Source organism: Anarhichas minor, unplaced genomic scaffold (assembly GCF_050575085.1).
Source record: "Anarhichas minor isolate MPS153535 unplaced genomic scaffold, ASM5057508v1 ptg000042l, whole genome shotgun sequence".
Taxonomy (NCBI): Eukaryota; Metazoa; Chordata; class Actinopteri; order Perciformes; family Anarhichadidae; genus Anarhichas; species Anarhichas minor.
This window is the reverse complement of record NW_027466488.1, coordinates 5,569,035-5,586,575: the sequence shown is the minus strand read 5'-3', so window position 1 is coordinate 5,586,575 and position 17,541 is coordinate 5,569,035. Positions and strand designations below refer to the sequence as shown.

Below are 17,541 nucleotides of genomic sequence, written 5' to 3'. Positions count from 1 at the left end.
TTTCAGCATTAACGCAACACATATATTATTGAGTTTAGAGCAGTGCAGGTGGTAGTCTTTTGGGCTTTTTGGAATTTTCTTCTCTATCACGTCCCCTCATTTTTCATGGAGAAAGGATTTTGGGTGGACCTTATGGAGCCAAATCCAGGCCAATAGTTTTGATCATTTGAAAAACAGAATTGAAACTGAAAGTTTAAATTTTGGTCTTGAACTTTGAAAAATACAACAATGTATTTAAACAAAAAAATAGGTGAAGGAAAAGTTTTTTGGGGTTAATTATAACTTTGATTCAGTTCTGGAATTGTATAAAAAGTATTGAGTCATAACTCTCGCGATACCTACGTTACCTGAAGGCAACGTGGGTGAGGAAGGTCATCAGCCTTCTCTGTTATGCTGTCACTCAGGATTACACGCCCCTCTCAGTTGATGCCACGCCCCCCACTCCAGATCAAGGCCATAAATCTGAAAGTGAAAAAAAGATTTAAAACCGAAAAAAATTAAATCTGAAAATATAAAATCTGATATAAGACCTCAAATATCAAAATATATGAAAGTGAAAAATGAAAATAAATATTTTTTTCAAAATAATTCCAGAAATGAACCAAAAAAAAAAAAAATACATTGTTGTATTTTTCAAAGTTCAAGATCAAAATATTAACTTTCAGTTTAAATTTTTTTTTCCAAATGATCAAAACTATTGGCCTGAATTTGGCTCCATAGACACCAACGTTATTATTTGCAAAATGATAGTTCATGCTCATGCTGTTTCGCTTTGCAAAGACTCGTACAACTTAAAAAGGATTCCTAAAATATTAAATCAATAGACTTCTGTTAATGATTTTCCCTTTATGGTCCTTGAATTCACAATAATTGTCAACTCAATAGCATAGCAATAGTGTAACTTTTTCTGACATATTACGTGTTACACACTGATTTTTACCATACTGTCTGTTTCCACTATGTTTCCTGTAGAAACAGGAACAACACAACCACCCGAGCATATGTTGTGCTGTTAAAAATCCTCCTTGTCAGTTTTGTAGTAATGTGGTAGCTTGTACAAGTGGACGCAATCGTCTGCTGAGGACACGTGAATGATTATGGTGATGATGTTTGTCATCGTTAAGCTGACTAAAGGGCCTTTCCTCTAAAGGGTAGAGTAAGACGTCTCTCTCCCTTGTCTGTCCTCAAATAAAGCGAAACAGAAGTATAGTAAACCCAGTCAGTAAGACTTAAGTGCTGACACTGTCTAGTTGTAGTCCAGTGGCCCTAGTGGGATGGTTCGCTGTATTGTCAGCATTTTACAGAGCATCGCTGCTCTGTCATAACACTTAGGCAAACAGCTGAAAAGAGGGAGCAGTTTGCTAGCACACACACAGTGAGAGAGAGATGGTCAGCCAAATGGAATAGTTTCATTGATCAGTTGTCCTGACAGCCTGCTGATGCTCTGCCTAATAACACACTGTGTGTGCATGGGTGTGTGTGTGTCTCCAAGTTACAGTCTCACGCAGCTTTTTCACCTACGTTCGATCTAATAAAAGACCCCCTCATCCCTCGCAGCAGGCACACACTCATGTAACAGTCAGTCATGCACAGTGGGGCTCGGCCACCTGGATGTGTGTGTGTGTGTGTGTGTGAGTGTGTGAGTGAGTGAGAGAGCTCAGTGGGATCACATCGTTTTGCTGGTAGGAACGTGGATAATGAACCAACAAGACCAGGCACACAAGCAAGCAAACACACACACACACACACACACACACATTCATGCCCCTCTCTCCCCGTCTTTCACTCTCGATTCCTCTTCCACCCCTGTGTTGCCATGGTAACCGCTCCAGGGCAGTCTCCTGCGGAAGTTTCCAAGTGAAACACAGAAGCAGACTCACACACATGAACACACACATACACCCCGACTGATACTGTGTGATGAAGGGCTGGCTGCTGTCAAACGTATTAAGGATGAGTTTAACCTTTATTGGGTTGGGAATACACAACCAAAGTCATTCCGTTACCTTCACATATTTTTAAGTACATTTCAGAGGCTGTCGTCAACACTGACAACGTACAAGCTTTTTTATTGTACTAGCTGTCAACTCATAATTAGGCTCCGGTGTATTAGAAAACATGACATTACGAGTGTTTGTCAACAGCAGTTCTTCATCAGATTCATGTCAATGTTGTCATTTTGATTTGCTGTCATTGTTGTGTAATAATGTATTTATAATTATTTGAGTTGGACATAATACGTTTGATAATGAAGGTCAAGACTGCAATGTGGGATTAGCTGTCTAGAACTTAAAGAAGAGATGATCATATCATAGTTTCTGTATTTTTCCACATCTGGCTTAAGTCATTTGTCCAGAGTCCACTTGAGCCAAGCTATGCTTACATAGAAGACTTATTGATGAAATAAGTAACAGTAATTACATAGTTCATTGTGTGTGTGTTCTGTATGTTTGTAGCTGTTGGTCTTACCACTTGTCAAGAGCCAATGATACCAGCCAATGGTGTTAAAGCAGGTGACAGATATATGGTCAATGAGGTGGTGGCATTCACCTGTGAACCGGGGTACACATTACAGGTAATGAACACAGACACACACCTATAAATAAATGTGTTAATACATACGTGTAAATGATGAGATTTGATTTTCAAATATTTAAAAAAAGCAGTAAATATTGTGAGGCTAAATTGTGTACGGACACAGACTGCAGTCATTAACGATAAGCAAGCATGCAGTGAAATGAAATGTCCACATTCGTTAGGTTTTGACTCGTGTTAAATACACTCCAAAATTCTTGTCATGTTCTTAGATGAAGTAAAAATAAAAATTTCCAATCTTAGAAAATGCCAGGATTGCACACTTTCTTTAACTTTCACTTTACTTATATTTTCAGGGCCACTCTCACATTTCCTGCATGCCTGGGACTGTGCGTCGATGGAATTACCCACCTCCTCTTTGCATAGGTAACACGCACACACACACACACACACACACACACACTCTGCTCTGCTGGCTAAATTATGTTGTGAAAGATCGATCCAATGGGGAAAAAAAATATATCCTGCAGGTGTGAGGTTCACATTGAACTTTTAGATCTGCACAGCGCAGTGACAGAAGCGTTTCAGTAGAATAAAGATGAGAGAGTGCCTCCATCTAAAAACAAAATGTCCATTTTGAGGATAAAACAAACTTGAAGTCAATTCATTCATTACATGTGTGTGGAATTTCTCAGAGGCACATCGTATAATTCTGTCAAATAGCAATATGTATGTTCCAAGACTAAAGTCAGTTAAAATGGATATTATCTTTTAAAGTAGAAGCTAGATGCATGTCAGTAAAACACAATTTCTACTTTAAAAAGACTTGTTAGTTGCCGAGACTGTGCTATGATGTAATCTGGCAGTTGAAAATTACACTTTATCTACTCACAATAACATATTACAGGAATATGAATTCTTCATAAAATAAATAGATAACAGTAACAACTGAATGAGGAAGTGTAGTTCTTGTGATTCAATTTGTATATTTAATGTTATAACCTTGAAATAAGATTTGTGGAAGTAGGCAGGTTCTTACAGTAAAGGATCAATACACTTGCTGGATTCAAACATCATTTTGTACTTTGTGCTGAGAGCCAAGGCTTCCTAACTTCTGCAATAGAGTTAAGCAACCTTGATATACATCGATGTGTGTGCTAGGTGAAAACTTGTAGCAGGTCTGGGAAGCCAATTCCAGTTAGACTCAACTTTGACATGTCAGGACTAACTAAACTCAGCCCTGCCACAGACCCCTTCAGTGTGTGTCCAGCATTTCCTATTTCAGTCGGAGACACTTGCGTCAACAAATCGTGTCCACTCTCTGTCAATAGAGTGTTGTACCATAATACTGTGCCATAAGATTTAAAATATATGTCTGTCAACACATTTCTTTATTTTATTTATATATGTGAATCACCCTAATGCACTAACTGAGAATACAAGATACATTGTAATATCAGTTGCCAATTGCATCAAGTCCATAACCCCAAACATCCCTTTTATTTTCTTAATACTGTGATATCAGAAAACATTTTCACACTCAGTGACCACTTTATTTGGTACACCTGTACAATCCAAAAGGTCTATTTCTATGATCCTTGTACTGTGCTTTCTTTTTATTTTTATTTTTTTTTTGACAGAGAGGTGTTAATTCCTGTATATGTTTTAGTATTTAGCTCATAGTTACTGCTGGTGTTGTACAGGCGTGTTTCTAATATTCTTCCCCTCATCGTGTCTGTAGAAGGGGAGGAACAACAAATAAGAAACACCTCTCAATATAATTCAGTCCGACACCACCTTTAACTATGACCTCAGTAACAAAGCTGAACATTATAAAGTTTATAAATGTAGAATTTTTGGCAGAGCTGTTGTACTTTAACGTACTAGAGAGTACAAGTGTACCTAATAAAGTGGCCACTAAGTTTAAATAGTGATACTACAAATCCCACTTTACCCCTGACCCGGTGCTCAAACCCCTATGGTTGCTGCTTGCTTCTTTCTGTTGAAGCCAAGAGGGTAACGTGATTATTTCTCCTGTGCATTGCTCATGCGTTGCCTGTTTTAACGATGTTTTTACTCTGCCTGTGTTGTCAGCTCGTTGCGGCGGGGTGTTGTCTGAGATGAGTAGTGTCATCCTCAGTCCAGGTTTCCCTGGCAACTACCCCGGCAACCTGGATTGCACCTGGCAAATCACCCTGCCAACTGGATACGGTAAATATTATGGGATTCCTCAAAAGAATGTGTGACTTTCAGAACATTTGTGTTCGGGAAACACAAACTCTGCAGTAGCAGCACGTGGTTTGAATAGAATAGTTTTTGATACATTTTTAGAAAAGGATAATAGTAGTTGTATCTTCTGTGCAGGTTATTAAAATATGAAAGTAATAATATACAAGTACCAAATACAAATATGGAGTTGTGTGGAATGATGTAGACTTACTGTACTTGGTCTCTATGCATACAACATCTTTACGGTGTATGCACACTCTGAAAGTAATGTCAAATCTCCACAGATCTGTTAACTTTAAGCCACGTATATGGCATGCAATTAAAGATCAGGTATAAAATCTGTAATCTGATATATCGTTATTGTGTATAGTCTATTATAACCTCTATTTTTATTCTAGGAGCCCATATTCAGTTTCAAAACTTCTCTTCTGAAGACAACCATGACTTCCTAGAGGTCAGGGCTGGACCACAGCACAGCTCTGCTCTTATTGGACAGTTTACTGGCTCGCAGATCCCACCACCTTTGCTGAGTACTACCCACCTCACGATCATCCACTTCTACAGTGACCACTCGGAGAACAGGCCCGGGTTCAAACTGACCTATCAGGGTGAGTACACGTGTGATTTTTGACTTTTGACATTTGTTTTTTTTACTGCAGACACAAAAGCTCGCAAACCCTGAGGTCTTACTGCAGGGGCATCCATTTGAAAGCAGCACCTCAAGGGACACTGAGAGAACAGACCTGTTTTCAAAATGAGCCTATACTGTTTAGTTTGGGAACACAGGAAGGTTGCTTGAATGATTTAGAAAAAAGAAATGGTCTGCTAAAATGCTCTGAATAAATTAACATCCAAACCAAGTTGCCAAATTACGAAGCCTTCACAACTCCAAGAAATGAAGGGTCGGATGGAAAAACGTATCGCTATGAGGTTTTGAGCTTTGATCTGTGGATGAGTCATGCTAAAGACTTAAAAAACCTTGTGGCTTTCCTCTCATCATTAAAAGAGATGGATTGTTAGTAAGCCCCTGTGAGAGACTGGCATCTTGTCCAGCAGGCTTTACTTGTAGCCCTAACTGCTTCACTTCAAAGACACAAGCGATGCACTGTGGGCCTATACGCCAACATAAGTAGAACAAGGCTTACGAACTTACACATATGCTAACCCACATTTACATGCGTGTAATATTTTTCCCTTTTTTCTCCCAATTTGCAATGACCAAATTCCCTAACACTGCAGCTCTTTGTCATTGATAACTTCCACTGTTGGTGCGTGAAGCTTGTTGACATGTTTCTTCATATAAAGTTGCACCAGGTGCTTTTTTTCAATACACACAGAGTTTCATGATACTACCCTCAGCTATGTTGAATAATAGCACTGGTAGCGCTCCAGTCTGGGTGGATGCTTTCACCCCTGCACCACTCGATGACACAAACTCGTTTTTTTTACCCAAGGCCATGGAGGTATAGGGTTCACTAGGCTGAATGTCCATCTGCTCATCCGCAAAACCCCAGTGGAATAACTTCCAAAAAATCAATAGAAAGTACCCTCACAGTAATGTTTTGACCCAAACTTTGCTAATAAAATCTTATGGGATGATACCAGTTTTAGTGTATCGCACTGTGACATTGCTTCTTCTTGATTGTAGTTTCACAGCTGTAAGTACTCCCACTACCACTTTGACAACCCTTGGCTTGCATTTACCATATTCTCTCTAGTACCCTTTTCCCTCCCTGGCATTTCTATATCCTCTCATATTCCTTCCCCTTGATGCTGCTTTCACGTGGGACCTCTACATCTTTCACCACTTGTTTTTCTGCTCCTTCTGTACCTCCACAATGTCCAGTTAGTTTTGTCAATATTTGTTTAACGTAGGTATCTAAGAGTCCCATGGGATCTTAGTTCTGAAGTTCTTAAGCATCCTTTGTGGCGTCTCTCATCTGGACTTGGGATGCTTTAACCCAGTGGTTCTCAAACTTTGGGGCGCGCCCCTCTAGTGGGGCGCGACGGTATTGCAGGTGGGGCGCAGGGGGAAATGCAGAATTTTTTTATTTCAAGAACTTTATTTATACAAACTTGAAATTCGCCGTTTTGAATCAAAATATATCATCCACGTGAAACGTGTAGATCCGTAGAGGTTTTTTTTTTGGGGGGGGGGGGGGGGGGGGGGGTCAACTGGCCAGCCAGCGTTTCTCAGATTGGAGTGAGACGAGGAGAAAAGGTGATGTCGTGATCTTCACAATAAAACATCTCTGATGTGACGTGTCGAGTCTTGGCCAATCAGCGTTCAGATGTCTACAGCGTCTTCATTTCCCTCCGTTAAAGTTTAAGTTATGTTCCGTTACCGTTCAGACTTGCTGGGTTAAGTTAACGTCCACTGCATGCGGAACTTTGTCGACTATTAACTTTCGTCATTATCACGATTTAGGAGGAAAAAACGTAACGTGCTGAAACATGCAGCCCCCCCGTGTTCCGGTTCAGTTCACGCGGTCACTCGTTGATGTTAAAACGGGAACACCGGCACATCTGGTTGCAGGTTGTTTGTTTTAACTCAAAGTAGAATGAGATGATTTCGTGGTCCGAATAACTTTCATGACCACGAAACATGAGGCCCAGATACTGATGAGATGATGAGGTCAGAGAGCTTAATGAAGAGGAGGCTGTCTGTAGCGCAGCTTAACGCAGGGCTGAGCTGTGAGTGGAGCTGGGTCTGGATAAAGGTGGAGCTGGGCCTGGATAAAGGTGGAGGTCTAAACAGACGTGAGTACAGCTTCCTGCTGTCACAGTATTTTAAATACATTGATAAGGCAGGGTATGCTAAATGCAGCCTCTGCTCCAGCAACAAGGGCTCACATGTCCTCTCATCACACTGTTCACTGTAATGACCACAGCCAGTGTAATAACAGTCCCAACAGTCCCACGTGCAGCTATTATTATTATCACAGCTATTATCACAGCTATTATTTTACTTTTAGAATGCTACATTTTAAAGCTCATATTTAAAATAAAATGCTCCAGATATGTGTGAGCATATGGCTCACACATCTGCACTCGTTTTGTTTTGCACAGGTTGCACGTTATTGTTGTTTTGAAAAGATATGCAGTGTAAAACTCAGTAAAACTCTTTATTGCCAAATATTTGAACTAGTTTTGTTTAGTTTTTCACAGGTTGCAGTTTATTGTTATTATCTTAGAAAGATATTCAGTGCACAACAGGTTAATTTCAGCCACAATAAGCAATTCTTTGCCAAATATTAGTTATTTTTTGCACAGATTGAACTGTATTTGCATTGTTCTAACAAAGTGATGCACATTGTGTTTGTTTTTGTCTGATGGAGCAATCTGGTTTACTTGAAAGTGATTGCAATTTTCTTTATTCTATTATTTGAAAAAGCACAGATGGAGGAGTCATAAAATGTTGTTATTTCAATAAAAGTTCAACATGGACCATTTTGTTACAATTTCGTTGGGGTGGTGGGGCATGAACATTTTTCTTCCTCCAAAGTGGGGCGTGACAGAAAAAGTTTGAGAACCACTGCTTTAACCCATACGGCAAACAGGTGTTCCTGTACACATCCTGCGCCTGGATTGCGTTGTATGCACTTCTCTCCTACATCTTAGATGCTGCATTTGTCAGACAGTCTACATACATGTGCCAGATAACTGCATAGAAGCAGATTATATATTTTTATCTTGCTGCACTTTGGTAGCCTGGTAGCTTCTGTGTGTCATAGATTTTTTTAATGCTCCTCGAAATCCATTAGTTGTAGACAGAAAAAAAATTGATTTCAACACAAAGAATTGCAATTGTCCTTTTGGGACTCAAGATACAGGTGTGAAAGGCTTCTATGTAAGAAATATCCAACTCAATTATATTTGTTAATCTGAGTATAACTGTATGCCTGCCCATCCTGTTCGCCAAAGATCAGCTTGTTTTATATTCCTGAAACTTAAAAATGAGGTAAATCTGAAATTAAACTGCATTCATTTTTCTTCATCTCTCTTTTAGCCTATCAACTTCAAAACTGCCAGGACCCCTTTCCTTTCCCTAACGGTGACATCATCAACAGTGACTACAGCGCTGGCCAATCAGTAACCTTTCTCTGCTACCCTGGTTATGTTTTGATCGGACACCCAGTACTAACATGCCTTCACGGGACCAACCGGAAGTGGAACCACCCATTCCCACGCTGTGAGGGTAAGAACAACCAATGATTTTTTTGATATAAACACATTTTGCTGGGTTAAACGTATTTACCAAGATTGGAATTAAGAATTTACTCTTCTCACATTGGCCAGTTTATGTTGTGTTATAACACATGCGTATAATTTCTATCCCAGAACATCCCCGGCCCTCAGGTAACAATGTTAATTTAATTAAAATCTAGACATTTAGAAAATGTTGTTATCCTAATTGAGTTTCAGTAAATTTAATCTCATTTTTCGCCGCCATCACAAGCCAGCAGCGTTAGTAGAAAGTAGAAATTATTGTGTCACTTGGATCATTTACTCTATAAATCAGTAGCACAATAATTGCACTTATTATTACCACTACTGCTATCGCTGCTTCTACTTTTACACCTACAAATAATGACGGTGATTATATTCCTCACTGTCTACAGTTCAACAGTTGTTCTTAATCCCTGATCCTTGCAAATAGATAATCTCATAACTCTGCTTTTTACAGCTCCTTGTGGCTATAATGTCACGGCTGAAAACGGGACAATCTATTCACCTCAGTATCCCAATGAATACCCCAACTCCCAAGATTGCAGCTGGCTCATCACAGTTCCACACGGACATGGAGTTTATATAAACTTTACCTTATTGCAGACAGAGCCAGTCACTGATTACATCGCTGTCTGGTAAGTCTGGGTACTCTCACACTTGAATTTACATGCGCACGCACACACGCACACACCTACTCACACACACACATGCACACAAATGCATAAGCTTCTTTTCAATGTTGCTCTTTATCCTGGGACTGATTGCATCACTGACAGGTAAGACTTGAATTTACTTATATCCTGTCTCCTCTCTGCACACCAACAAGACGTTGTATCAACTTTTACTTTTTTTCATCTCTTTCTTTCCCTCTCACACACAAATACACACTCTTTCTGTCACACTGACTTATTGGGATATGTTTTATTGATGATATCCTTATTCCTGGTATTGATTGCATTTTTATTTATTCATCTTTCACTTTATACAAACACAGTCTTGCCCATAGAAAGGCATATATCAATATGTGTCAATTGTTTATGACTGTATCATACAGGGACATAAAAAAAACCTCATATGTATCTGTATATGGCATGGTTGATATACAGGGATCACAGCTCCATACACTCCTAATACATACACGCATACTCTGTGCCATGCATACACAGACTCTTCTGCAGTAATAATAGGATTCAGTGTGGAGGGAAAATTGTAATTGGGGGTGTGAGAGTAATGCATTTACAATGGGGCCGCTGACCAATTCGATCTAACTCAGTACCATGGCCATACGCAGACCCGGAGAGGGCTCGGGAACGCTGGCAGTAATGATGAGATTCAGTGGGGAGTGGGAAATGTAATGAAAGGAGCGGTGGAGCTGGGTTCACAAATCCAACGGGACTCGGCTGGATCTGACAAGTTTGGGTCAATCCAAGAGAAATTTCTCACCAAGTAGTTTCAGTATGATACAAATAATATTATGAAGACAATTTAAATCAAGTAGGATTTGTGCACTGTCATCATTTGGTGTTGGTTTGGTTAAATACATATTTTGTGTTTGGATGAGTTTAGTCTTTTGTTATCAGACTTAAAAGTCAAGCTATGAGGGGTGAGTAGTTGAAATGCAGGCTGTGGGAAAGTAATACAATCACACTGTGACTACTCGCTTTCAATCTCACAAGCTACCAGAGCCATGGAGTTATTTTGCAGTTGCAAATTGATTTGGGTGATTCAAGTGTTTTTGTCACATTTTACGGGGGAACAAAATTCTAAAATCACATTCCTAGATAGATACCAAAATACATCTGTAATGTTAGATTATTGCCTAAATGATTGACAGTTGCACCACTCTATCTCACTATATCCATCTCCAACACATGCATATTTTTGGAAGTGACTGGGGGCCAACACTGAAGAGAGGAGTGCTTTGCTCAGAGCCGGTGGGATAGCATATACCTTCCAGATTTAGAGTGGGTGATCCAAAGGTTATTATCAGCTCACTGGGTCCTGAATAATTATTTAAGATACAGTCTTAAGATTTTGATTATTAGATGTATCTATTGTGTCTACAATTAATTACTAATTTCTATATCATAGGATTTACTGGCATAAATATCTGCAAAATTCTCCCAAAAATGATTTTGTTTTACTCTAAGACAGCTGTACTGATGTTGTTCAACATCCATAATTACCAGTTGTTGACAGTCAGACCAAAGGTTTTTGTGTCAGTGACTTTGGACACTTTTCTGTTTGACAGAGATGCACTCACTGCTCATCTGTGCTTTAACAGATTGTGTATTCTATCTTTAAATCCTTGTGGTGTGAGGCAATGTTTTAGAGTGAGTATTTGGGTTGTTTTGACTTTCCCAGAGAGAAACAAATGTGGAAAGTTAGAGCAGTGAAAGAGGCACAATGGGTTTACAGTGGTATCCAATGGTCTTATTTCTACTTAGATAATAGCCTGTGGCCTTCTGACATTTGTTTCAATGATGTAATACCTTATATCTGCCGTGAACGGTGAAAACACGATAGCTGACATCATCTCGTTGTACTCATAAGGGCTTAAGATCCTGGCCATTGCTTTTGTTGTAATTTGGAAATGTGGCTGTTGGATTTCTGAATTCAGGTGGAAAAAGAATGAGAGGACACATTGTGTTAATAAGATCTGAAGCATAGTTTCTTTTAAATATGGAACTTTTAAGGCTTAACTGAGTTTGAAATGTGTCATTCTGGATTTGAATAAGCACACCAAAGCCAGCCAGCTATTGATTAAAGAGGGTTTATTTTCTACATAATCACTCTACATATAAAAAAGTGTTTTATGTGTACTACAAATGTTGAGCAATGAACGTAAGATGAAATACAGAGGAATGTGTTCTTAGAGCATTGCTTTAGTTCAGGCTGAGCATTGAATTCGTGCAATAAAGTAATCAGTAGCAGCTGACCCTTACATTCAAAAAAGTACATCTGAGAATCTTCCATTTCTCTAATCATTCATTCTGCTGCTGTTGTCAGTGGTTATGCTGATTTCCACCTCCACCAGCCTTTGTGTTCTGGTTACTCATTAATCAAACTTGTGATGAATGTCTTTTGTTTTGTGCATCACAATGTCCTGTGTATTTCATATCTCAGTGATGTGTGTCTCCTGGTTTGTGCCCTGTATACCCCTGGGGTTTATGTCACGACAGCTACATCCAGATGTTAGGGATTGAAGCCAAACTGTCTCTGTGGTCTGCCACCAGTTGAATTTTGGCTTGTTGCCTAATATCACTGCACCATTTCTAACAGTGGGCAATGTAGCACCAGAGCAACACAATAGTTTATGATGCCATGTATTTACTCAAATCACCTGACTGATAAGAATTTACTCCGAAGAGAAAAAAAAATGGTTTATTTCACTCAGAGAGAAAATGCTGAATAGTTATACAAGCTCAGAAAATTACAGCACTCCGCTATAATGTAGCCTTTCATTTAAGATACATCCAAATATTTAGAAAAACTAACAAAGTCCCTTAAAAATCTGTTCTCATATCACAGTATTGTTGTTGTGTCATTGTACTGTCTCTTCTAACTCTTTCTCGTGGTAATTCTACATCACTAGCATTATGATATTAGTTTACTTTGGACCAGGTTGATCCACTGTGGATCCACTGTTCAAAAAAAGCGATTTGATTGATGGTGAATCAGTCAGCCCACGTGACTCTGTTATTAATGTTCTCCCAATCCCCCGTTATTCTCAACTGCATTGTGCTTGAGTCAGTTATCTTTAGTAGATAGACAGAAAAGATAAAGATTAATAAATCAAACTTTAATTTTAATTTCCAGAGGTAAGGCTTACTTTGAATGTGTCCCTGTGTCCCTGACCATGCATGTGTGAGTGTATATATATATATATATATGTATATATATATATATATATATATATATATATATATATGTATATATATATATATATATATATGTATATATGTATATATATATATATATATATATATGTATATATATATATATATGTATATATATATATATATATGTATATATATATATATATATATATATATATATATATGTATATATATATATATATGTATATATATATATATATATGTATATATATATATATATGTATATGTATATATATATATATATGTATATATATATATATATGTATATATATATGTATATGTATATATATATATATATGTATATATATATATATATGTATATATATATATATATGTATATATATATATATGTATATATATATATATATATATATATATATATATATATGTATATATATATATATATGTATATATATATATATATGTGTATATATATATATATATATATATGTATATATATATATATGTATATATATGTATATATATATAATGTATATACAGTATATATACTATATATACTCACACACATGCAGACACATGTTTTGATAAATTGGGCTTGTGTATTTTTCAGTGAGTAAAGACAGAGCCACACAATTCTTTCTCAGTTTTAATTTAAATGACCCAAATAGAACATTTTGATACTCCAAATGAGCTCCAACACCTTCAGAAGGCCTTGAATTATTGAGGAGCCAAGAGATCCCAGCCACTCTTTATGAATTACATTTTCAAAACCCTTGTTTAATCCAATGGCATGTTCATTAAAAACCTAAAACTGGGCATTTAGGAACTTTATAAAATATAAAATTTCAGCAACATTGAATATTTAATGAGTTAAGTTGAGCCTTTAATCCACAGGCCTTGTTTAATGAAGTTGTTTGAAGTGAGTGAAACAAGGCAATGCAAAGAAAAAATATATATATGTTGCTGCCCTTTCAATGAACAATTCAATTCAATTTATTTTGTTTAGCCCAAAATCACAAATTTGCCTCAGAAGGCTTTACAATCTGAACACATACAATCAAGTGGACGTTTTATTAACAAAGGCTGCTTTTGGTTTCTCTTCCTGGCTGTAATTAGTTCTAGTCAGAAGCATTTCATAAGAAGCTCATACTGATCCTGACCCCTGACCTGCTTTTAGAGCTGTGGCAGACACATGCACCAGCACCTTGTTGATGTGTGACACCAGTCAGCAGTTTGTTTATTCAGCGTAATCTTTTCATAATCAAACCAATCTGTCCAATTATGGTTTTCATCACAATTATGGATTTCCATTGTAAGGAATCTACAGAGGCATTTGTGGAAATAATTGTAGATTTGTAATAAAGTCTTTTTTGGGGTGAGGTGGGGGTGCATTTTTGCAGGCAGATCAATAATAACAATCTATATATTTCTACACAGAATAGATGAGAAAATAAAAACAGTTGCAAACAAAACGAATGGCGGTTGAACCAGAAGCAGTGCAGGTTGGTTCCATAGTTAGGTTACCTATAAGAAAATAATTCAATATCATATAATCCTCATATTCCCATAAGTACAATGCTACAGAGTCGGACAACTTAACTTGATCAGTAAAAATGTGTTTAAAGCCCCTACATGTGGAATCTGTAATTATGGTAATACTGTATTAATAATTCATCATGACATTCCCAGTGAGGAAGTTTAGTGGCATCCATTGCTGTCTGCCACACTGTCTTGTTTATGCTGCCTCTGGGAGGCGCCAAAGTTGGAAATAGTCATAAATATTGCTATTCTACTTTTATAATATTTATAAATTAAAGTTGATTTTCAGACAGTTTGTAAAAAAAACAACGATTAACTTCTGCCATTCACTATACTCTCCACTCCGCTCTCTATATATGAGCTGCACACACATGTAAAACAAATGACGTAACCTTTCATAATTTTGCCAGGCGGACCCAAAGTCCCTTTTGTGATAGAACAAATATAATACTTTGTCCCCGACAAAGTATTTGTTCAGCCACATCTGATTGGTCAAGTCTGGCCCATAGTCGACTGATTGTCAAATCATGTCTTTTTTTATTGCTCCTTGATTCTTTGAATCAGGCTCCTGAGATCAAATCATCAAATAGTCGACTATTTGGGGTCAACCCTTCTTATATTTATAATTTTAAACTTTGAGATACAATCCTTTATATCATTTTTTCTAATCCATACTTTTTATACTTATTTTAATTATTATTATAGTACATGAGAGTTTTTAAACATCCTCGACAGTATGTTATCCCCCAATTTCCCTTTACATATTGAAAATATGAGTATAAGACAAATACATTCTTACATCTTGTTAGTGTAAAGGCTTTGCTTAACATGTAAAAAAATCATGATTTGAAGAGTAAAAGAAAATCAGGTAACCCTTTATCGTATACATAGTTATCTTTTTGCGACTCTATGTTTCTCTCTCTCCATCCCTCTGCTGCAGTTGTTCAAATGTATCCTGCTTCCAGTTTAAGCCTTGTCAGTTGTCTTTGTTCTCTCTTTGTATTTAGGGACGGCCCAGATACGTCTAGTCCTCAGCTGGGAGTCTTCAGTGGCAACACGGCTTTAGAGTCGGCCTACAGTACCAGTCCGAAGGTCCTGATCCGCTTTCACTCGGACTTTTCAACTGGAGGGTTCTTCATTCTCAACTTTCATGGTGGCGATACACACTCGCATACACTTTGACCTGTAGTTTAAGCTCATATGTATTTGTACAGCATATACAGTACAGTAGATTCAGTTAGACACATATGAACACTCAGGTAGAGGGACTGATATACCAAGAACCAAGATGTTTTCACTGCCCATCTACAAAGTAATGCGTAGTTGTTTTATTATTTCTACATGCCATTATGCGTTTGCGAATACCAAACTGATTTTCTCAATCAAAGTTCAATTTTGATGTAGTCCCAGTATGAGTGTGGATAGTGCTTTGCAGTTCCATAACCAGTGAATAGCTATAAGAAACAAGGTCAGAGGCCTTACTAAAAGAGAGAGTGAGATGCTAGAGCATAGGCAGTTTTCTTCACCTTGTTGCTCAGGGTGTGCATTCGTTTTTTTTACCTCAAAAAACAGGTACTGAGGTAAGCATCCACACAAACTATCCGCACCTCTGCCTTTGATTAAACGTTTAGGATATTATCTACTCTAAATACTTCTTGACTTCATCAGTTTTTTAAGGTCAAAATATGGTTTTGCTTCAGGAACCAGTGAATCACTTATTTGAAAAGAACATCCAAATCATCCCCACTTGAAAACACCTCTTTCTAATTATTTCACTTAGCTGCTGTAGGAAAAAGATTTCTCTTTTAATATGCAGGTAGAAAAATAGAAAAAAACGCAGCTTCATGTTGAATATTTAACTGACTGAAACCATTTATTGGAGTATAAATTCACTGCGAAAGTTGTTCTGAAGTTCTTGTTCTCCACTTGTGAATTACAGGAACAGTGTGTAGGATTTAGGGGGATTCATTGGCAGAAATTAAATATGCCATTCATAACTATGTTTTAATCAGTGTAAGAATCGTAGTGCTTTCGTTAGCTTAGAAAAAGCCATCATCTTCAACGGAGTCCACCATCATTCACCGCAGTCTCATTCACCGCAGCTAGTTGGCGCAAGCACAGCAAGCACGATTGGACAAAAGTGTTTTTGTTGTTGTTAACTTTTCTGCCGCCTGAGAAAAAGCAGCCAGGAGGACAGAGGACAAGAGTATTCACAAGAGTAGGTTCTAATTGTACTAAAACCCTAAAGATACCTATTCCACCCTAGTTCTCCAACACGCTTGGAAAGGGATGGGTGAGCAGGGAAAATGTTCTGTCAAAACAATCACACTACCCCCCCCCCACCACTCGTATTTTAGACATAGTACCTAATTGAAATGTTTTTCACTTCTCTTTTCAGCCTACCGGCTGAAGAAATGCCCAGCTCCCCCTGTTGTGGAGAATGCAGAGGTGATCTATGAAGATGAAGACTTCCAGATAGGTAATTATCCTGATTACTAATAATATGACCCTTTGATACAGTAAAACATTGGTTGACCAGATATTACTATAGGTGAATAAAAGTGCTGCTGTTGCATCGATTTACTGCAGAAATTGAAAAAAAAACAACCCGAATTGTTATGTACATGTACGTATTTTGAAGCTTGTCAAGTTTGATACATCCTTAAGATTAAAATGACTGACAGGACTGACAATCTCATAATCAAGCTTTTAGGAGGTCATTATTCTGCTGAGTGTAAATGACTCTAAATTAACCTACTAATGGGCGACATTACTGTGTACAAGACATGCATAATCTAACTATAGCAGGCTAACATTAGTCTGTCACTGTTAATTATATATTTTTTATTAGTGAAGTTGAGCCACTTGCTCCAAGTAAAATCCATTTCGGCTACCACTGTGTGTGCATGTGTATGTGTCACGCAGACATGTTATCTTCTATGTATGTGTATATATATAGTGTTCTGTATTCATTGTGTTAAGCTTGACCAATGTCTTTTTTTCTGCTTAATGGACTATTTTGAAATGTAACACCAAATATGGTCTCCTAAGCTTTTGAAACGCATCTATTTCTGGAGAAATAATCGCTTGTCAAGTTCTCCATTTTCCCTCAGCCCTGTATTATGTGATTTGCTCAACACATCTTATT

General features: G+C 37.6%; 1 protein-coding gene across 1 annotated transcript in view; it reads left to right on the top strand.

Annotated features, from left to right (window-relative positions):
• Positions 1 to 17,541, top strand: part of LOC142970066 (CUB and sushi domain-containing protein 1-like) — a 362,809-nt gene that overhangs the window by 300,622 nt on the left and 44,646 nt on the right. The window contains exons 40-47 of the mRNA XM_076110217.1: positions 2,457 to 2,575; positions 2,892 to 2,961; positions 4,630 to 4,746; positions 5,163 to 5,372; positions 8,774 to 8,962; positions 9,452 to 9,629; positions 15,401 to 15,546; positions 16,792 to 16,872. Coding sequence (XP_075966332.1) covers positions 2,457 to 2,575; positions 2,892 to 2,961; positions 4,630 to 4,746; positions 5,163 to 5,372; positions 8,774 to 8,962; positions 9,452 to 9,629; positions 15,401 to 15,546; positions 16,792 to 16,872 — 1,110 coding nt within the window. The remainder of the gene's footprint in view (positions 1 to 2,456; positions 2,576 to 2,891; positions 2,962 to 4,629; positions 4,747 to 5,162; positions 5,373 to 8,773; positions 8,963 to 9,451; positions 9,630 to 15,400; positions 15,547 to 16,791; positions 16,873 to 17,541) is intronic.